The 23,140-nt window shown below is 46.6% G+C and overlaps 1 protein-coding gene across 3 annotated transcripts in view; it reads right to left on the bottom strand.

The window, feature by feature from the left end:
• The window catches only part of MCTP2 (multiple C2 and transmembrane domain containing 2), a 351,794-nt gene that overhangs the window by 190,316 nt on the left and 138,338 nt on the right, over positions 1-23,140 (bottom strand). For all 3 annotated transcript variants that reach the window (XM_063925724.1, XM_063925723.1, XM_063925725.1), the window contains one exon: positions 20,092-20,197. In XM_063925724.1, coding sequence (XP_063781794.1) covers positions 20,092-20,197 — 106 coding nt within the window. The remainder of the gene's footprint in view (positions 1-20,091; positions 20,198-23,140) is intronic.

Consider the following 23,140-nt stretch of genomic DNA (forward strand, 5'->3'; position numbering starts at 1 on the left):
TTCGGGCACAAAATCTAACTGGAGTCTGGAGGAGGGTCATAGGGGGAGGAGCCAGTGCACACCACCTGATCTGGTAAAAGCTTTACTTTTTTGTGCCCTGTCTCCTGCGGAGCCGCTATTCCCCATGGTCCTTTCAGGAACCCCAGCATCCACTTAGGACGATAGAGAAATACTGCGCACAACTAAAATGCACCACAGGTATGGATGGATAGTATACTTGACGACACAGAGGTAGGTAGAGCAGTGGACTACTGTACCGTACTGCTATATATTATATACTGGTGGTCAGCAAAATGTTGCACTGTCCTCCTACTATATATACTGCGCACAACTAAAATGCACCACAGGTATGGATGGATAGTATACTTGACGACACAGAGGTAGGTAGAGCAGTGGACTACTGTACCGTACTGCTATATATTATATACTGGTGGTCAGCAAAAGTCTGCACTGTCCTCCCACTATATATACTGCGCACAACTAAAATGCACCACAGGTATGGATGGATAGTATACTTGACGACACAGAGGTAGGTAGAGCAGTAGACTACTGTACCGTACTGCTATATATTATATACTGGTGGTCAGCAAAATTCTGCACTGTCCTACTATATATACTGCGCACAACTAAAATGCACCACAGGTATGGATGGATAGTATACTTGACGGCACAGAGGTAGGTAGCAGTGGACTACTGTACCGTACTGCTATATATTATATACTGGTGGTCAGCAAAATTCTGCACTGTCCTCCTACTATATATACTGCACACAACTAAAATGCACCACAGGTATGGATGGATAGTATACTTGACGACACAGAGGTAGGTAGAGCAGTGGACTACTGTACCGTACTGCTATATCTTATATACTGGTGGTCAGCAAAATTCTGCACTGTCCTCCTACTATATATACTGCGCACAACTAAAATGCACCACAGGTATGGATGGATAGCATACTTGACGACACAGAGGTAGGTAGAGCAGTGGACTACTGAACCGTACTGCTATATAATACTGGTGGTCACTGGTCAGCAAAATTCTGCACTGTCCTCCTACTATATACTACAATGCAGCACAGATATGGAGCGTTTTTTAGGCAGAGAACGTAGATATTTTCAGAACACTGAGCACAGATATTTGCAAGCACACTGAACACAGAAACTGAGAGAACGCTGCACGTCCTATCGCTATCATCTCCAATGCACGAGTAAAAATGGCGGCGACGCTCGGCTCCTTATATAGAACACGAATCTCGCGAGAATCCGACAGCTGGATGATGACGTTTGGGCGCGCTCGGATCAGAGTCTGCCTCGGAACCGTGTAAAATGGGTGAAGTTCCAGGGGGTTCGGATTCCTAGGAACCGAACCCGCTCATCACTAGTAAATAGTAGAATGGGCATTATTAATATTACATCCCGGATACATTTATATAACTACATATCCCAGCATGCCTTACAACAGTTTTAGCATCCCCTAACAGCAAAACTGTGGTAAGGCATACTGGGACTTATAGTTTCACAGCAGCTGGAGAGCTGCAGGTTCGTCAGGCCTGATATAATGTGTCAGTATTAGGGATGATAGGGACCAACCGGATGACGTTCACCTTGATGTGGTAAGTGGACACACATTTTTGGGCAAATATGTGCTAAGAACCTTATGGTGGGTACACAGCAGTTTGATATCGGCGCGATTTGCCATTATTGGAGCGATAAATTGTGCAATATTGTCTGATGTGTACAGTCAATTACACCATCCCACAGGTTGCATGAAGGTAAAAGGAGCGATGTGCTAGATTGTGCTTGCATGCGGGCCAATCTAGCGCTGGCGATAGCGACACGCGGGGCCGTGCATCGCTATTGCTGGGGGGCATACACACGAGAGATCCATGCTTAAAATCTAAGCAATCTAGTCAGATTGCTTAGATTTTAAGAACGGATCTCTCCGTGTGTACTCCCTTTTATCAGTATACTAGACACAAATCTCCAGCAGTGCTGAGGGAAAAGTTGAAATACACTAAACAACATTTTGGTTTTATCTTTGCTTTTGCGCATAAAAAAATAAAAAAACAGCAAAATCTCTGAAACAGCATCTACCTTTGTATAATTCAGGAAGACAAGAGTCACATGTTCACAGAGAAGTGACTGACATACATGTCTGTAGACACCAACACCCACAAGTGTATGGTTGTGAAAGCTGCACAATTCTCAGTGACCGTTTAAGAGCCAACAAAAACTTGTATATTCAGAACACTATGATTACTATTTAAACCAAACCAACTGGCTTTTCTGCCAAGCAAGATGATTTGTATAGGAGCTTCCAAGACGTTTTCTGTAGCATAAAAGTTAGTATTTGGGGTCTATCTACAAACATTTGTGGTTTTGCAGTGATAGGACACTTACTGCAGCGATATGGCGTGGCGAGTCTGTGATAGTGCTTGCATACACAAATGCTTAAACACTCACATGAGATGCAATGAAATGGCACCCGCCATAGAGCTGGGGCGAGTACCAATGGCACGACCAATAGTGGTCGCTAAGGATGTACAAATTGGTACTATAGCATGTACGGATGCTGCAAGTCCTTGCACATTCGGATGCATGGATGTACACAAGGGAAGGACCTTATCTCGCCATCTGCAGAAAGTTGCAGATGGGCAACCACCAATACACACAGCTATAGCAGCTTCTGTGTCACCCACTGAATCAGGCCCTTTATGAGCACTTTCAGTACAATTATGGATATGGCTAGAAATATACAGAATGTATTAAGTGTTGCTGATTCAGGAAATATATACTTCATACAGACCAGTACAATTTACAAGGTTGCTCTCTGCTTTGTTAAAGCTACAAAATGATATACAAATACAACCGATGTCGCCAGTGACTGACTTTACCACTGTACACGGGGGCTCTGGTACAGGAGCTACACAATCTATTTTACCCTGACAAATGCTATAAGACATGATAACGTAAATAATTTTTCAGATATAAACACAGAAGATAAAATACATTGCTTACTGCTAACAACCTTTTTATTATTATGTTTTATTTATATAGTGCCACACAAGTGCCATACATAGTGTGCTGTAAACAGAACTTCACAATAGTGCTGTTAAAAAGTAAATTATTACCTCACCGCTATACTAAAGACAGTAGGAGAGCCTTTTACATCTACTGTATAGGCATGTCCTGCTAGGATATTATATGAATCATAAAGGTGAAGTAATTTCTGCTACTGAGAGAGCACTGATCCTGCTTCCATGTATGAATAAGTCAATCAGCACAAAAAAACAAGTTGGAAAAGCTGTCAGTAAGTCTGTATCAGCTTTGTTAGAGAGAGACCCTTACTGACAGTGCGCTGCTGTAACAATTCTAGACATAATGAAGTATAATAACTCCAGATGTCAAGTTTTATATTCAGCTCATGGATCAAAGAATGAACAATACCGTAAATGTCTAATTGTGACTTCACTTGCCCTTTAACAAGCTCCATAAACAACTTGTCTCACACATGACCAAGTTGTCAGAAAATCCCAACTTTTTCTACAGTATAGCCAGATGAATGAAAAAAAGAAATTAATTTTTTTTTTATATATATATATATATATATATATATATATATATATATATATATATATATATATATATATATACACATACATACATACATACATACATATATACACTGCTCAAAAAAATAAAGGGAACACTAAAATAACACATACTAGATTTGAATGAATGAAATATTCTTATTAAATACTTTGTTCTTTACATAGTTGAATGTGCTGACAACAAAATCACACAAAAATTATCAATGGAAATCAAATTTATTAACCCATGGCGGTCTGGATTTGGGGTCACCCTCAAAACTAAAGTGGAAAAAATAAGATTTTACTTACCGATAAATCTATTTCTCGGAGTCCGTAGTGGATGCTGGGGTTCCTGAAAGGACCATGGGGAATAGCGGCTCCGCAGGAGACAGGGCACAAAAAGTAAAGCTTTTCCAGATCAGGTGGTGTGCACTGGCTCCTCCCCCTATGACCCTCCTCCAGACTCCAGTTAGGTACTGTGCCCGGACGAGCGTACACAATAAGGGAGGATTTTGAATCCCGGGTAAGACTCATACCAGCCACACCAATCACACCGTACAACTTGTGATCTAAACCCAGTTAACAGTATGATAACAGCGGAGCCTCTGAAAGATGGCTTCCTTCAACAATAACCCGAATTAGTTAACAATAACTATGTACAATTATTGCAGATAATCCGCACTTGGGATGGGCGCCCAGCATCCACTACGGACTCCGAGAAATAGATTTATCGGTAAGTAAAATCTTATTTTCTCTATCGTCCTAGTGGATGCTGGGGTTCCTGAAAGGACCATGGGGATTATACCAAAGCTCCCAAACGGGCGGGAGAGTGCGGATGACTCTGCAGCACCGAATGAGAGAACTCCAGGTCCTCCTTAGCCAGAGTATCAAATTTGTAAAATTTTACAAACGTGTTCTCCCCTGACCACGTAGCTGCTCGGCAAAGTTGTAATGCCGAGACCCCTCGGGCAGCCGCCCAAGATGAGCCCACCTTCCTTGTGGAGTGGGCCTTTACAGATTTAGGCTGTGGCAGGCCTGCCACAGAATGTGCAAGTTGGATTGTGCTACAGATCCAACGAGCAATCGTCTGCTTAGACGCAGGAGCACCCATCTTGTTGGGTGCATACAATATAAACAACGAGTCAGATTTTCTGACTCCAGCTGTCCTTGCAATATATATTTTTAATGCTCTGACAACGTCCAGTAACTTGGAGTCCTCCAAGTCACTTGTAGCCGCAGGCACTACAATAGGCTGGTTCAGATGAAATGCTGACACCACCTTAGGGAGAAAATGCGGACGAGTCCGCAGTTCTGCCCTGTCCGAATGGAAAATCAGATATGGGCTTTTGTAAGATAAAGCTGCCAGTTCTGACACTCTCCTGGCCGAAGCCAGGGCTAGAAGCATGGTCACTTTCCATGTGAGATATTTCAAATCCACCTTCTTTAGTGGTTCAAACCAATGAGATTTTAGAAAGTCCAAAACCACATTGAGATCCCACGGTGCCACTGGAGGCACCACAGGAGGCTGTATATGTAGCACTCCCTTAACAAAGGTCTGGACTTCAGGGACTGAAGCCAATTCTTTTTGAAAGAAAATCGACAGGGCCGAAATTTGAACCTTAATAGATCCCAATTTGAGACCCATAGACAATCCTGATTGCAGGAAATGTAGGAATCGACCCAGTTGAAATTCCTCCGTCGGAGCACTCCGATCTTCGCACCACGCAACATATTTTCGCCAAATTCGGTGATAATGTTGCACGGTTACTTCCTTCCTTGCTTTAATCAAAGTAGGAATGACTTCTTCCGGCATGCCTTTTTCCTTTAGGATCCGGCGTTCAACCGCCATGCCGTCAAACGCAGCCGCGGTAAGTCTTGAAACAGACAGGGACCCTGCTGAAGCAAGTCCCTCCTTAGAGGTAGAGGCCACGGATCTTCCGTGATCATCTCTTGAAGTTCCGGGTACCAAGTCCTTCTTGGCCAATCCGGAACCACTAGTATCGTCCTTACGCCTCTTTGCCGTATAATTCTCAATACTTTTGGTATGAGAGGCAGAGGAGGAAACACATACACCGACTGGTACACCCAAGGCGTTACCAGCGCGTCCACAGCTATTGCCTGCGGATCTCTTGACCTGGCGCAATACCTGTCCAGTTTTTTGTTGAGGCGAGACGCCATCATGTCCACCATTGGTCTTTCCCAACGGGTTACCAGCAAGTGGAAGACTTCTGGATGAAGTCCCCACTCTCCCGGGTGAAGATCGTGTCTGCTGAGGAAGTCTGCTTCCCAGTTGTCCACTCCCGGGATGAACACTGCTGACAGTGCTATCACATGATTCTCTGCCCAGCGAAGAATCCTTGCAGCTTCTGCCATTGCACTCCTGCTTCTTGTGCCGCCCTGTCTGTTCACATGGGCGACTGCCGTGATGTTGTCCCACTGGATCAACACCGGTTTTCCCTGAAGCAGAGGTGCCTGGCTTAGAGCATTGTATATTGCTCTTAGTTCCAGAATGTTTATGTGAAGAGACGTTTCCAGGCTCGTCCATACTCCCTGGAAGTTTCTTCCTTGTGTGACTGCTCCCCAGCCTCTCAGGCTGGCGTCCGTGGTCACCAGGATCCAATCCTGTATGCCGAATCTGCGGCCCTCCAATAGATGAGCACTCTGCAACCACCACAGAAGAGACACCCTTGTCCTTGGAGACAGGGTTATCCGCAGGTGCATCTGAAGATGCGACCCTGACCATTTGTCCAACAGATCCCTTTGGAAAATTCTTGCGTGGAATCTGCCGAATGGAATTGCTTCGTAAGAAGCCACCATTTTTCCCAGGACTCTTGTGCATTGATGTACAGACACCTTTCCTGGTTTTAGGAGGTTCCTGACAAGCTCGGATAACTCCTTGGCTTTTTCCTCCGGGAGAAAAACCTTTTTCTGAACCGTGTCCAGAATCATCCCTAGGAACAGCAGACGAGTTGTCGGCATTAACTGGGATTTTGGAATATTCAGAATCCACCCGTGCTGTTTTAGCACTTCTTGCGACAGTGCTAATCCCATCTCTAGCTGTTCTCTGGACCTTGCCCTTATTAGGAGATCGTCCAAGTATGGGATAATTAATATGCCTTTTCTTCGAAGAAGAATCATCATCTCGGCCATTACCTTTGTAAAGACCCGAGGTGCCGTGGACAATCCGAACGGCAGCGTCTGAAACTGATAGTGACAGTTTTGTACAACGAACCTGAGGTACCCCTGGTGTGAGGGGTAAATTGGAACGTGGAGATACGCATCCTTGATGTCCAAGGATACCATAAAGTCCCCCTCTTCCAGGTTCGCTATCACTGCTCTGAGTGACTCCATCTTGAACTTAAACTTCTTTATGTACAGGTTCAAGGACTTCAGATTTAGAATAGGCCTTACCGAGCCATCCGGCTTCGGTACCACAAAAAGAGTGGAATAATACCCCTTCCCTTGTTGTAGAAGTGGTACCTTGACTATCACCTGCTGAGAGTACAGCTTGTGAATGGCTTCCAAAACCGTCTCCCTTTCGGAGGGGGACGTTGGTAAAGCAGACTTCAGGAAACGGCGAGGTGGATCTGTCTCTAATTCCAACCTGTACCCCTGAGATATTATCTGCAGGATCCAGGGATCTACCTGCGAGTGAGCCCACTGCGCGCTGTAATTTTTGAGACGACCACCCACCGTCCCCGAGTCCGCTTGAGAAGCCCCAGCGTCATGCTGAGGCTTTTGTAGAAGCCGGGGAAGGCTTCTGTTCCTGGGAAGGAGCTGCCTGTTGCTGTCTCTTCCCTCGACCTCTGCCTCGTGGCAGATATGAATAGCCCTTTGCTCTCTTATTTTTAAAGGAACGAAAGGGCTGCGGTTGAAAAGTCGGTGCCTTTTTCTGTTGGGGAGTGACTTGAGGTAGAAAGGTGGATTTCCCGGCTGTAGCCGTGGCCACCAAATCTGATAGACCGACTCCAAATAACTCCTCCCCTTTATACGGCAAAACTTCCATATGTCGTTTTGAATCCGCATCGCCTGTCCACTGTCGCGTCCATAAAGCTCTTCTGGCCGAAATGGACATAGCACTTACCCGTGATGCCAGTGTGCAGATATCCCTCTGTGCATCACGCATATAAAGAAATGCATCCTTTATTTGTTCTAACGACAGTAAAATATTGTCCCTGTCCAGGGTATCAATATTTTCAATCAGGGACTCTGACCAAACTACCCCAGCACTGCACATCCAGGCAGTCGCTATAGCTGGTCGTAGTATAACACCTGCATGTGTGTATATACTTTTTTGGATATTTTCCATCCTCCTATCTGATGGATCTTTAAGTGCGGCCGTCTCAGGAGAGGGTAACGCCACTTGTTTAGATAAGCGTGTTAGCGCCTTGTCCACCCTAGGAGGTGTTTCCCAGCGCTCCCTAACCTCTGGCGGGAAAGGGTATAATGCCAATAATTTCTTTGAAATTATCAGCTTTTTATCAGGGGCAACCCACGCTTCATTACACACGTCATTTAATTCTTCTGATTCAGGAAAAACTATAGGTAGTTTTTTCACACCCCACATAATACCCTGTTTAGTGGTACCTGTAGTATCAGCTAAATGTAACGCCTCCTTCATTGCCAAAATCATATAACGTGTGGCCCTACTGGAAAATACGGTTGATTCGTCACCGTCACCACTGGAGTCAGTGCCTGTGTCTGGGTCTGTGTCGACCGACTGAGGCAAAGGGCGTTTCACAGCCCCTGACGGTGTTTGAGTCGCCTGGACAGGCACTAATTGATTGTCCGGCCGTCTCATGTCGTCAAACGACTGCTTTAGCGTGTTGACACTATCCCGTAGTTCCATAAATAAAGGCATCCATTCTGGTGTCGACTCCCTAGGGGGTGACATCCTCATATTTGGCAATTGCTCCGCCTCCACACCAATATCGTCCTCATACATGTCGACACACACGTACCGACACACAGCAGACACACAGGGAATGCTCCTAACGAAGACAGGACCCACTAGCCCTTTGGGGAGACAGAGGGAGAGTTTGCCAGCACACACCAAAAGCGCTATATATAACAGGGATAGCCTTATAATAAGTGCTCCCTTATAGCTGCTTTATATATATCAAAATATCGCCATAAATTTGCCCCCCCTCTCTGTTTTACCCTGTTTCTGTAGTGCAGTGCAGGGGAGAGACCTGGGAGCCGTCCTGACCAGCGGAGCTGTGAGAGGAAATGGCGCCGTGTGCTGAGGAGATAGGCCCCGCCCCTTTTCCGGCGGGCTCGACTCCCGCTATTTAGTGAATCCAGGCAGGGGTTAAATATCTCCATATAGCCTCTGGGGGCTATATGTGAGGTATTTTTAGCCTTTATATAGGTTACATTTGCCTCCCAGGGCGCCCCCCCCCAGCGCCCTGCACCCTCAGTGACTGCGTGTGAAGTGTGCTGAGAGGAAAATGGCGCACAGCTGCAGTGCTGTGCGCTACCTTTAGAAGACTGCAGGAGTCTTCAGCCGCCGATTCTGGACCTCTTCTGACTTCAGCATCTGCAAGGGGGCCGGCGGCGCGGCTCCGGTGACCATCCAGGCTGTACCTGTGATCGTCCCTCTGGAGCTGATGTCCAGTAGCCAAGAAGCCAATCCATCCTGCACGCAGGTGAGTTCACTTCTTCTCCCCTCAGTCCCTCGTTGCAGTGATCCTGTTGCCAGCAGGACTCACTGTAAAATAAAAAACCTAAGCTAAACTTTTTCTAAGCAGCTCTTTAGGAGAGCCACCTAGATTGCACCCTTCTCGGCCGGGCACAAAAATCTAACTGGAGTCTGGAGGAGGGTCATAGGGGGAGGAGCCAGTGCACACCACCTGATCTGGAAAAGCTTTACTTTTTGTGCCCTGTCTCCTGCGGAGCCGCTATTCCCCATGGTCCTTTCAGGAACCCCAGCATCCACTAGGACGATAGAGAAACACACTACAGGCTGATCCAACTTTGATGTAATGTCCTTAAAACAAGTCAAAATGAGGCTCAGTAGTGTGTGTGGCCTCCACGTGTCTGTATGACCTCCCTACAACGCCTGGGCATGCTCCTGATGAGGTGGCGGATGGTCTCCTGAGGGATCTCCTCCCAGACCTGGACTAAAGCATCCGCCCACTCCTGAACAGTCTGTGGTGCAACGTGGCATTGGTGGATGGAGAGAGAGACATGATGTCCCAGATGTGCTCAATTGGATTCAGGTCTGGGGAACGGGCGGGCCAGTCCATAGCATCAATGCCTTCGTCTTGCAGGAACTGCTGACACTCCAGCCACATGAGGTCTAGCATTGTCTTGCATTAGGAGGAACCCAGGGCCAACCGCACCAGCATATGGTCTCACAAGGGGTCTGAGGATCTCATCTCGGTACCTAATGGCAGTCAGGCTACCTCTGGCGAGCGCATGGAGGGCTGTGCGGCCCCCCAAAGAAATGCCACCCCACACCATTACTGACCCACTGCCAAACCGGTCATGCTGGAGGATGTTGCAGGCAGCAGAACGTTCTCCTTGGCGTCTCCAGAATCTGTCACGTCTGTCACATGTGCTCAGTGAGAACCTGCTTTCATATGTGAAGAGCACAGGGCGCCAGTGGCGAATTTCCCAATCTTGGTGTTCTCTGGCAAATGCCAAACGTCCTGCACGGTGTTGGGCTGTAAGCACAACCCCCACCTGTGGGCGTAGTGCCCTCATACCACCCTCATGGAGTCTGTTTCTGATCATTTGAGTAGACACATGCACATTTGTAGCTTGCTGGAGGTCATTTTGCAGGGCTCTGGCAGTCTCCTCCTGTTCCTCCTTGCACAAAGGCAGAGGTAGCGGTCCTGCTGCTGGGTTGTTGCCCTCCTACGGCCTCCTCCACGTCTCCTGATGTACTGGCCTGTCTCCTGGTAGCGCCTCCATGCTCTGGACACTACATTGACAGACACAGCAAACCTTTTTGCCGCAGCTCGCATTGATGTGCCATCCTGGATGAGCTGCACTACCTCAGCCACTTGTGTGGGTTGTAGGGAGGTCATACAGGCACGTGGAGGCCGCACACACTACTGAGCCTCATTTTGACTTGTTTTAAGGACATTACATCAAAGTTGGATCAGCCTGTAGTGTGTTTTTCCACTTTAATTTTGAGGGTGACTCAAAATCCAGACCTCCATGGGTTAATAAATTTGATTTCCATCGATAATTTTTGTGTGATTTTGTTGTCAGCACATTCAACTATGTAAAGAACAAAGTATTTAATAAGAATATTTCATTCATTCAGATCTAGGATGTGTTATTTTAGTGTTCCCTTTATTTTTTTGAGCAGTGTATATACATACATACATACATACATACATACATACATACATACAGTTGTGCTCATAAGTTTACATACCCTAGCAGAATTTGTTACTTTCTGGCCATTTGTCAGAGAGTATGAATGGTAACTCACAAACTTTTCTTTCACTCATGGTTAGTGGTTGGGTGAAGCCATTTATTGTCAAACAACTGTGTTTACTCTTTTTAAATCATAATGACAACAGAAACTACCCAAATGACCCTCATCAAAAGTTTACATACCCCAGTTCTTAATACCGTGTATTGCCCCCTTTAACCTCAATGACAGCTTGAAGTCTTTTGTGGTAGTTGTGGATGAGGCTCTTTATTTTCTCAGATGGTAAAGCTGCCCATTATTCGTGGCAAAAAGCCTCCAGTTCCTGTAAATTCTTGGGCTGTCTTGCATGAACTGCACATGATATTGAGGTCAGGAGACTGAGATGGCCACTCCAGAACCTTCACTTTATTCTGCTGTAGCCAATGACAGGTCGACTTGGCCTTGTGTTTTGGATCATTGTCATGTTGGAACGTCCACGTACGTCCCATGCGCAGCTTCCGGGCTGATGAGTGCAAATTTTCCTCCAGTATTTTCTATTAACATGCTGCATTCATCTTGCCATCAATTTTGATCAAGTTTCCAGTGCCTTTGTAGCTCACACATCCCCAAAGCATCAGCGATCCACCTCCGTGTTTCACAGTAGGAATAGTGTACCTTTCATCATAGGCCTTGTTGACTCCTCTCCAACTGTAACGTTTATGGTTGTAGCCAAAATGTTCAATTTTGGTCACATTACTCCAAATGACTTTGTTCCAGAAGTTTTGAGGCTCGTCTCTGTGCTGTTTGGAGTATTGAAAGCGGGATGCTTTGTGGCATTTGCGTAGTAATGGCTTTCTTCTGGTGACTCAACCATGCAGCCCATTTTTCTTCAAATGCCTCCTTATTGTGCATCTTGAAACAACCACACCACTTTTTTTTCAGAGATTCCTGTATTTCAGCTGAAGTTATTTGTGGATTTTTCTTTGCATCACAAACAATTTTCCTGGCAGTTGTGGCTGAAATTTTTGTTGGTCTACCTGACCGTGATTTGGATTCCACAGAATCCCTAATTTTCCACTTCTTAATTAGAGTTTGAACACTGCTGATTGGCATTCTCAATTGCTTGGATATCTTTTTATATCCCTTTCCTGTTTTATACAGTTCAATTACCTTTTCCCGCAGATCCTTTGACAATTCTTTTGCTTTTCCCATGACTCAGAATCCAGACATGTCAGTGCAGCACTGGATGAAAGATGCAAGGGTATTTCAGGAGTCCAGAAACTCACTGACCTTTTATACATACACACTGATTACAAGCAAACAGATCACAGGTGAGGATGGCTACCTTTAGTAGCCATTCAAACCCGTTTGTGTCAACTTGTGTGCATGTTATCAGGCCAAAATCTCCAGAGTATGTAAACTTTTGATGAGGGTCATTTGGGTAGTTTCTGTTGTCATTACGATTTAAAAAGAGTAAACACAGTTGTTTGACAGTAAATGGATTCATCCAACCACTAACCATGAGTGAAAGAAAAGTTTGTGAGTTATCATTCATATTCTCTGACAAATGGGTAGAAAATCACAAATTCTGCTAGGGTATGTAGACTTATGAGCACAACTGTGTGTGTGTGTGTGTGTGTGTGTGTGTGTGTGTGTGTGTGTGTGTGTGTGTGTGTGTGTGTGTGTGTGTGTGTGTGTGTGTGTGTATATATATATATATATATATCCAAAATTAATCCGGCACTCAAAAAGTCAGAATACATTCACCTGTGTGCCTTTGCTGAAATAAACACGTATGCAATAGTCCAGAACAGTCCCCATTCAGAACAAGCACGGCACTCCAGGACTTGATGAAAAAAGTATTTATATAAACACAGAATGAAAATATATGTACATCACCATAGAGCACTAGCCTTCATAACCATGCTGCATTTCGGGCCCCGCAGGGTCCCTTCCTCAAATTATTGCAAGTGCTGGTTCCTGGTCTACAGCTTGCCTGCATTCTCCCTGTTCCTGAGTGAACAGGGAGAATGCAGGCAAGCTGTAGACCAGGAACCAGCACTTGCAATAACCTGAGGAAGGGACCCTGCGGGGCCCGAAATGCAGCATTGTTATGAAGGCTAGTGCTCTATGGTGATGTACACATATTTTCATTCTGTGTTTATATAAATACTTTTTTCATTAAGTCCTGGAGTGCCGTGCTTGTTCTGAATGGGGACTGTTCTGGACTATTGCATACGTATATATATATATATATTATATACATACACACACACTACCGGGGTGCCGTCCAAACAGTATAATAGGTAGACGTGGGTTCCATGGGTCAGGTTTTGCTTACCCCCCTTACGTGTATACACACAGAAACCAGGCGACACTCTCCGGATTTTCAATGAAAATAGTGTATTCAAAATCACTTATTAAAGGGCATGGTGCATACCAGGTACCAACGTTTCAATACTGCGCAAAGTACAAATGCTACAAATAAATAAATGCAACATTTGTACCTTGACAAAAACGTCCTGCGTGGCGTCGAAAAGTTGGTACCTGGTATGCACCTTGCACTTTAATATGGCACCTTCAATGACCAATTAATTGCAAATCTCATGTTAAAGATAGGCAAACTTTAGACGCCCAAACACAGACTTTGTTTGGGTGTCTACAGACTTTAGATGCCCAAAGCACGACAACTAAATTGTGACTGTTCGTTTGGGCGTCTAAAAAAAATAGGATTTTGATAACCTACCGGTAAATCCTTTTCTCCTAGTCTGTAGAGGATGCTGGGGACGACATCAAGACCATGGGGTATAGACGGGATCCGCAGGAGACATGGGCACTCTAAAGACTTTTCATTGGGTGTGAACTGGCTCCTCCCTCTATGCCCCTCCTCCAGACCTCAGTTGTAGGAACTGTGCCCAGGGAGGCTGACATTTCGAGGAAAGGAATTACTTAACTAGTGGTGAGATATCTACCAACTCACACCCTCAACCATGCCGCACACATGGCATTCAACATAACACACGCCAACAGGCATGAACTAATTGCCGCAACATGCTGAAACCAAGATAACACAACTTGTGTAACTGTAATAACTAAACTGCAGGTAAAGTACGCACTGGGACGGGCGCCCAGCATTATCTACGGACTAGGAGAAAAGGATTTACCGGTAGGTTATCAAAATCCTATTTTCTCATACGTCCTAGAGGATGCTGGGGACGACATCAAGACCATGGGGTCTATACCAAAGCTCCAGTACGGGCGGGAGAGTGCGGATGACCCTGCAGCACAGATTGACCAAACTTTAGGTCCTCATCGGCCAAGGTGTCAAACTTGTAGAACTTAGCAAATGTGTTTGACCCTGACCAAGTAGCTGCTCGGCAAAGTTGTAATGCCGAGACCCCCCAGGCAGCCGACCAGGATGAGCCCACCTTCCTAGTGGAGTGGGCCTTTACCGACGTCGGTAACGGCAATCCAGCCATAGACTGAGCTTGCTGAATCGTATTTCTAATCCAACGTGCAATAGTCTGCTTGGAAGCAGGACAGCCAATCTTGTTGTGATCATACAGGACAAACAGAGCCTCTGTTTTCCGTATACGAGCTGTTCTAGCAACATAGATTTTCAAAGCTCTAACCACATCTAGAGACTTTGAATCAGTGAATGTGTCAGTAACTACTGGCACCACAATAGGTTGGTTTATGTGAAAAGCAGAAACCACCTTTGGAAGAAAATGTTGGCGAGTTCGCAACTCTGCCCTATCTTCATGGAAAATCAGGTAAGGGCTCTTGTGAGACAAGGCTCCCAATTCAGACACCCGCCTTGCGGATGCCAATGCCAAATGCATCACCACTTTCCAAGTGAGAAACTACAACTCTATCTTTTGTAGAGGCTCAAACCAATCCGATTGAAGGAACTGCAATACCACGTTAAGGTCCCATGGTGCCACTGGAGGCATGAATGGAGCCTGGATGTGCAGAACCCCTTTCACAAAGGTCTGAACCTCTGGAAGAGAGGACAATTGTTTTTGGAATAACACTGACAAGGCCGAAATCTGGACCTTGATTGATCCCAATCGTAGGCCCGCCTCCACACCATCCTACAAAAAAATGGAGAAAACGTCCTAAGTGAAACTCTTCCGTAGGAGCCTTCTTGGATTCACACCAAGACACAGATTTTCTCCAAATATGGTAGTAATGTTTTGACGTTACTCCCTTTCTGGCCTGAATAAGGGTGGGCATGACCTCCTTAGGAATACCCTTCCTGGCTAGGATACGGCGCTCAACAGCCATGCCGTCAAACATAGCCGCGGTAAGTCTTGGTACACACACGGCCCCTGCTGCAGCAGGTCCTCCCGAGGAGGAAGAGGCCGAGGATCTCCTATGAGTAACTGCTGAAGATCTGGGTACCAAGCTCTTCTTGGCCAGTCTGGGGCAATGAAGATTGCTCGAACCCTTGTCTTTCTTATGATCCTGAGTACTTTTAGGATCAGCGGAAGTGGAGGGAAAACATACACTGACGGAAACACCCACTGGGTCACCAGTGCATCCACTGCTACTGCTTGAGGGTCTCTCGACCTGGAACAGTATCTCTGAAGCTTCTTGTTGAGACGAGACGCCATCATGTCTATTTGAGGAACTCCCCAAAGACTTGTCACCTCTGCGAAGACTTCTTGGTGGAGGCCCCACTCTCCTGGATGGAGATCGTGTCTGCTGAGGAAGTCTGCTTTCCAGTTGTCTACTCCCGGAATGAATATTGCAGACAGAGCTTGTAGATTTTTTTCTGCCCAGCGGAGGATTTTTGTCGCCTCTGCCATTGCCGCTCTGCTTTTCGTTCCGCCCTGCCTGTTTATGTATGCGTCTGCTGTTACATTGTCCGGCTGGATCTGCACGGGACGGTCTTGAAGAAGATGTACCGCTTGTTGAAGGCCGTTGTAAATGGCTCTTAGCTCCAGAACGTTTATGTGAAGGCAGGCTTCCTGTTGTGACCAGCGTCCCTGGAAGTTTTCTCCCTGAGAGACTGCTCCCCAGCCTCAGAGACTTGCATTCGTGGTTACTAGGACCCAGTTCTTAATCCCGAACCTGCGTCCCTCTAGCAGGTGAGAGCTGTGCAACCACCACAGGAGCGAAAATCCTGGTTTTTGACAGGATTATCTTTCTGTACATGTGTAAGTGTGACCCCGAACACTTGTCCAACAGGTCCCACTGGAATACTCTGGCATGGAACCTGCCAAACTGTATGGCCTCGTAGGCCGCCACCATCTTCCCCAACAACCGAATGCACTGATGGATCGACACACTTGATGGTTTCAATATCTGTTTTACTATTTTCTGGATTTCCAGAGCCTTTTCCAGCGGAAGAAATACTCTCTGAACTTCTGTGTCCAGAATCATCCCGAGGAAAGACAACCTTGTCGTCAGTTCCAACTGTGACTTTGGGTAATTTATGATCCACCCGTGTTGTTGGAGTATTGACAGGGAGAGGGATATGTTTTGTAATAACTGCTCCCTGGATCTCGCCTTTATCAGGAGGTCGTCCAGATAAGGGATTATACTGACTCCTTTCTAACGAAGGAGGACCATCATCTACGCCATCACCTTGGTGAATACCCTTGACGCCGTGCAGAGACCGAAAGGTGACGTCTGGAATTGGTAATGGCAATCCTGAATCGCGAATCTCAGATAAGCCTGGTGAGGAGGATAATTGGGAACATGCAGGTAAGCATCCTTTATGTCCACCGACACCAAGTAGTCCCCCTCCTCCAGACTGGCAATCACCGCCCGAAGTGATTCCATCTTGAACTTGAACCTTTTCAGGAATAAATTCAGATCTTTTAGATTTAGGATCGGTCTGACCGAGCCGTCCGGCTTCGGAACAACAAAGAGGCTTGACTAAAAACCCCACCCTTGTTGTGACAACGGTACCAGGACTATGACCTGGTCTTGACATAATTTTTGGATTGCCGCTGTTACTGCTTCTCCCTCTGGCGGAGAACCTGGCAAGGTCGATTTGAAAAATCAGCATGGGGGAACATCTTGAAAGTCGTTTGTATCCCTGGGATACTATTTGCAACACCCAGGGGTCCAGGCCAGACAGAATCCAATCCTGGCAGAAGAGTTTGAAACATGCCCCCACCCGAGCGGCCTCCCGCAAGGGAGTTCCAGCGTCATGCTGGGGATTTGGCAGAATTAGGGGTAGACTTTTGCTCTTGGGAACCTGGAGCCGGTGTGGGCTTCTTTCCCCTTCCCCTACCCGTAAAGAAGGGGGAACCTCTCGTCTTTTTGTATTTATTGGGCCGAAAGGACTGCATTTGCGGGTGATAGGTCTTTTTTGCCGGTGCAGGCGCAGAGGGCAAAATTGTTGACATACCTGCGGTAGCCGCCGAGACTAACGCATCCAGGCCATCGCCAAATAAGGCCTCACCTTTATATGGGAGAGCATCCATATTTCTTTTGGAATCTGCATCCGCGTTCCACTGGCGAATCCATAAGGCCCGCCTAGCCGATACTGCCATGGTAGCGGCTTGTGAACTCAAGAGTCCAATATCCTTCATTGCTTCCAGCATGTAGGCGGCAGCGTCCTTGATATTCCCTAACTTAAGGAGTATCTCATCTTTATCAATCGTGTCAATTTCTGATGACACGCTTTCTGACCATTTATCAATAGCGCGACTCACCCATGCGCAGGCAATAGTGGGCCTGAGTAGTGTACCATTGGTAACATAAATGGATTTCAGTGTCGTTTCTATTTTGCGGTCTGCCGGCTCTTTAAGAGAAGCCGTGCCAGGAGCAGGGAGAATTACCTTCTTTGTCAACCTGGAAAGTGCACTGTCTAACACAGGGGGTGACTCCCATTTTTCCTGTCTTCAAACGGGAAAGGATAAGCTATGTGAATCCTTTTGGGAATACAACATTTTTTATCAGAATTCACACACATCCCTTCAAACAGAGCATTTAGTTTGTGTGAAGGAGGGAAAGTGACTTTGGATTTATTTTCGTTACATAAATAAGCTTTCTCCTGAGGTATAGGAGTGCTTTCTGTAACCTCCAACACATCCCTTATAGCCACAATCATATATTGTATACTTTCTGCCAATTTATGATCTATCTCTCTGGATTCACTATCGTCGACACAAGAATCAGAATCCGTGTCGGTATCAGTGTTTACAACATTTGCAAATGGTCTCTTATGTGACCCAGAGGGGCCGCCCGCATAAGGAATAACAGCATCCTGAAAAATCACATCTTCCACATATTTTCTCCAGCATGCAGCCTTAGATTCAGACTTATCCAATCTATGGTTAATCAGATGCATACTGTCACGTAGCTCTTTCACCCATGCAGGCTCTTGGTGTGCCAGTAGCGCCACCACATTACAACTCTGTGTCCCTAAAATGGCTTCCTCCGGGGAGGAACTCCCTGCCTCAGACCTGCCTCACACGTGTACACCACACTCACAGACACACTGGGATTTATTTTGGGGACAGACCCACAGTAAAATCTGTCAGAGGGACACAGGATAGGAGCAGCCAGTTCACAAACCCAGGGCCAGTATTGCCTGTGAACACAGTATGTCCACAGCCCAAAAGCGCTTTTAAATAGTAATATACACTATCAAATGCACCACAATCGCTTTGTGCCCCCCTTTTATAGCACCCTGTACTTGTCAGAAGTGGAGGAGAGGACCAGTGTGTTATCTGCAGCCTGAGGAGAGAAAATGGCGCTGAGTAGTGTGCTGGCTGCCTGAGGAAGAAGCTCCGCCCCCACAATGGCGCATCCTTACACTCAGTGTCTTGACTTATTATTTATACTGGCGGGGGTAGGGCTGTGCCAGCGGCATCTTATACCCCCTTTTAGTCAGTTTGAGGCATTTTTCTTGCTGCCCAGGGTGCCCCCCCGCGCCCTGCACCCTGCAGTGCCTGTGTGTGTGGACAGCAATGGCGCATTGCGCTCCCGCCAGCCGCGCCGCACCTCAGCCGTCACTTACTTGATTGAAGATCATTCTTCTCATACTCACCTGTCTTCTGACTTCTGGCTCTGTGAGGGGGGCGACGGCGTGCTGTGGGAGTGAGCATCTAGACGCGGCTAGCGTTCAGTTCCCTTCAGGAGCTAATGGTGTCCTGTCAGCCAGAAGCAGAGCCATGAAACTCTGAGGAAGTTGGGTCTGCTTCTGCCTCCTCAGTCCCACGAAGCAGGGAGTCTGATGCCAGCAGATCTCCCTGAAAATAAAAAACCTAACAAGTCTTTTCAGAGAAACTTAGTAGAGCTCCTCAGAGTGCATCCAGTCGACCTGGGCACATTTCTAAAACGGAGGTCTGGAGGAGGGGCATAGAGTGAGGAGCCAGTTCACACCCAATGAAAAGTCTTTAGAGTGCCCATGTCTCCTGCGGATCCCGTCTATACCCCATGGTCTTGATGTCGTCCCCAGTATCCTCTAAGACGTATGAGAAAATATGTTTAGATAGGAAAAATACAGATGCTCAACCGACTTTTCAAACAATTGAATTCCCTCTATTGAAAGGGGCCGAACCGGCCATCTATCTACAGTATTATTATTATTATTATTATCAGTTATTTATATAGCGCACACATATTCCGCAGCGCTTTACAGATAATATTTGGCCATTCACATCAGTCCCTGCCTCAGTGGAGCTTACAATCTATATTCCCTTCCACATGTACACGCGCACACATTCATACTAGGGTTAATTTTGTTGGGATCCAATTGACTTACCAGTATATTTTTGGATTGTGGGAGGAAACCGGAGTACACGGAGGAAACCCACGCAAGTACGGGGATAATATACAAACTCCGCACAGTTAGGGCCATAGTGGGATTCGAACCCATGACCTCAGTGCTGTGAGGCAGTAATGCTAACCATTACACCATCCGTACTGCCCATACTTCTTACAAATGTGAAGGGGGTTGGTCCAGCCACAAAAAGTGCGCCCACGGCACGTGCACACAGTGACACGCCAGGGCTGCTTCAGCCTTTGTCCATCCATGAACAGTGATGTAGTTATAAGACAGCCACGTGTTCCAACTTGATCAGATCACAAGTGATCATTTACATCAGTGCCACTCATTTGAACAATATTCTGGATATGTAAAGCGACAAAAGAAAGTTTCTATGATTACCAGAGCGATCCCTGATGACAAGATTCCGGCCCTCTCTCAAGTGGATAGTCAGCAGGTAAGACATGAGATTCGGAAGATTGGTCACACGGTCATAGTTTTCAAGGCCCTAGGAAAATATAAAACACAGTAAAAAGGTAATTTTTCTACCTAATATAGATTAGGGGGAAAGGAAGACAAACTTCAGGGTTCAACTTATCGAGTGGATCCTCCTATTCATCCGTTAGAAAAGGAGTTCCTGTTTGTGACTATACATGTAACTTGCACTGTATTGTCCTTTTATTACTGTATTTATTGTTTATATGCAGTGCCTTTTTCTTTCAACAATTAAGGAGACTTATGGTAGACTTACCATGGTTAAATCTCTTTCTGCGAGGTACACTGGGTACCACAGGGAATATATCGGGGTGTAGAGATGGATCTTGATCCAGAGGCACCAACAGGTTAAAGCTTTAGACTGTCCCAGGATGCACTGCGGGGCCTCCTCTATATAACCCCGCCTCCAGGCACTGTGAGCTCAGTTTTAGTTAACCATTCCAATGCAGAAGCAGGCAAAAGAGAAGGCAGATGTTAGTCACATAGAACCATGTTCTCACGACAGGAGAATGGACCAGCGGCTAATGACATACAAACCCAAAGAAGCTAAGTGCGTCAGGGTGGGCGCCCTGTGGTACCCAAAGTACCTCGCAGAAAGAGATTTAACCATGGTAAGTCTACCATAAATCTCCTTTTTGCAGCGGGGTACACTGTGTTCTACAGGGAATACATCGGGGATGTCCTAAAGCAGTTCCTCAAGGGAGAGGAAGCACCTTAGCAAAGGAAGTCCAAAGGAAGAATCCTGGGAGGCGGAAGTATCAAAGGCATAGAACCTAATGAACGTGTTCACTGGGGACCACGTAGCTGCCTTGCACAATTGTTCTGCAGACGCGCCACGACGGGCCGTCCAAGAAGATCCAACAGACCGAGTAGAATGGGCCTTAATAGCAGCAGGAGCCGGGAGTCCAGCCTGCGCATAAGCTTGCGCAATCACCATTCCAATCCATCTGGCCAAGGTTTGCTTATTCGCAGGCCAGCCACGTTTGTGAAAACCAAAAAGTACAAAAAGGGTATCTGACCTCCTGATAGAGGCAGTCCTCTCCACATAAACACGGAGAGCCCTTACCACATCCAAAGACCACTCTTTGGAGGACAAGTCAGAAGAGATGAAGGCTGGAACCACAATCACTTGGTTAAGGTGAAAAAATTACACCACTTTATCTAAGTAACCTGGGTGAGTTCTCAGAACTGCCCGGTCATGATGGAAGATCAGAAATGGTGGATGACAGGACAAAGCGCCTAAGTTCGACACCCTCCTAGCCGAGGCAATAGCCAGCAGAAACAGGACCTTGGCAGTGAGCCATTTAAGGTCCACTGACTCAAGAAGATCAAATGGAGACTCTTGCAGGGCATTCAGGACAACAGACAGATCCCATGGAGCCAAAGGAGAGACATAGGGAGGCTGAATCCATAGTACGCCCTGAGTGAATGTATGAACGTCAGGAATACATGCAATTTTGCTCTGAAACCACACTGACAAGGCAGATATGTGAACCTTGAGGGAGGCCAGACGAAGTCCTAAATCCAGGCCTTGTTGCAGAAAAGCCAAAAGTCTGGAAGTACTAAACTTGTAAGCATCGTAATTCTTAGCGCCACACCAGGTGAAGTAAGAATTCCAGACCCTATAATAAATCCGTGCAGAAGCTGGTTTGCGGGCCTTTTTGCATAGTTTGGATAACCGCCTCATATAATTCTTTGGCCCTCAGGAGTGAAGCTTCAAGAGCCACGCCGTCAAAGCCAGCCTGGCCAGGTCCGGATAGACACAAGGGCCCTGAACGAGGAGATCTGGGTGTTGAGGAAGTAGAAAAGGATGCTCTATCGATAGACCCTGCAGGTCTGAGAACAAATGCCATCTGGGCCACGCTGGAGCGACTGGAAGTAGTATTCCTCCTTCTTGCTTGAACTTCCGTAGTACCCTGGGCAGGAGTGACATTGGAGGGAACACGTAAGGCAGCCGAAAGTTCCATGGAATTGCCAGTGCATCCACGAACGCTGCTTGAGGATCCCTTGTCCTTGATCCGAAGACCAGAACTTTGTGATTATGTCGAGACGCCATCAGGCCTACATCTGGTAGGCCCCACTTGTCCACTAGGAGTTGAAAGACTTCCGGATGAAGACTCCACTCTCCAGTGTGTACGTCCTGATGACTGAGTAAGTCCGCTTCCCAGTTGAGGACCCCCAGAATGAACACTGCCGATATTGCTGGCAGATGGCGTTCCGCCCCAATAAAGTATTTTTGATACTTCCATCATTGCCATGCCTGCTTCGAGTGCCGCCTTGATGATTTAAGTAAACCACCGTGGTGGCGTTGTCTGATTGTACTTGAACATGCCTGTTCTGTATCAGAGGCAGGGCAAGAGTCAAAGCATTGAACACACTGGGGGTCATTCCGACCCGTTCGCACGCTGCTTTTTTTTGCATCCGTGCAAACGGGTCCGGAATGCGCATGTACAGCAGGCGCAATGCGCAGCGACTGAATTAAAGAAGAAAACGATCGCTACCGCGATCGCACTGTGATTGACAGGAGAAATGCGTTCCGGGGCGTCAACGGACCGTTTTCAAGGAGTGGAGATCTGAACGCAGGCGTGTCGAGGCATTTGGTGGGCGGATGTCTGACGTCAATTCCGGGACCTGAGACACTGAAGTGATCGCAACAGGTAAGTAAGTCCAGACCTACTCATCTGCACAAAACTTTTTTGCATAGCTCGGCTGCACAAGTGATCGCAGCGTTGCTATGCAAAAATCCACTCTAACATAGGTGATAATTCATAGTTGATCGCAGCAGCAAATTTGTTAGCAGTTGGGCAAAACCATGTGCACTGCAGGTGTGGCAGATATAACATTTGCAGAGAGCGTTAGATTTGGGTGGGGTATTTTGTTTCTGTGCATGGTAAATAATGGCTGCTTTAGTTTTTACTCTACAATTTAGATTTCAGTTTGAACACACCCCACCCAA

Source organism: Pseudophryne corroboree, chromosome 6 (genome assembly GCF_028390025.1).
Source record: "Pseudophryne corroboree isolate aPseCor3 chromosome 6, aPseCor3.hap2, whole genome shotgun sequence".
In the NCBI taxonomy this organism is placed as follows: domain Eukaryota; kingdom Metazoa; phylum Chordata; class Amphibia; order Anura; family Myobatrachidae; genus Pseudophryne; species Pseudophryne corroboree.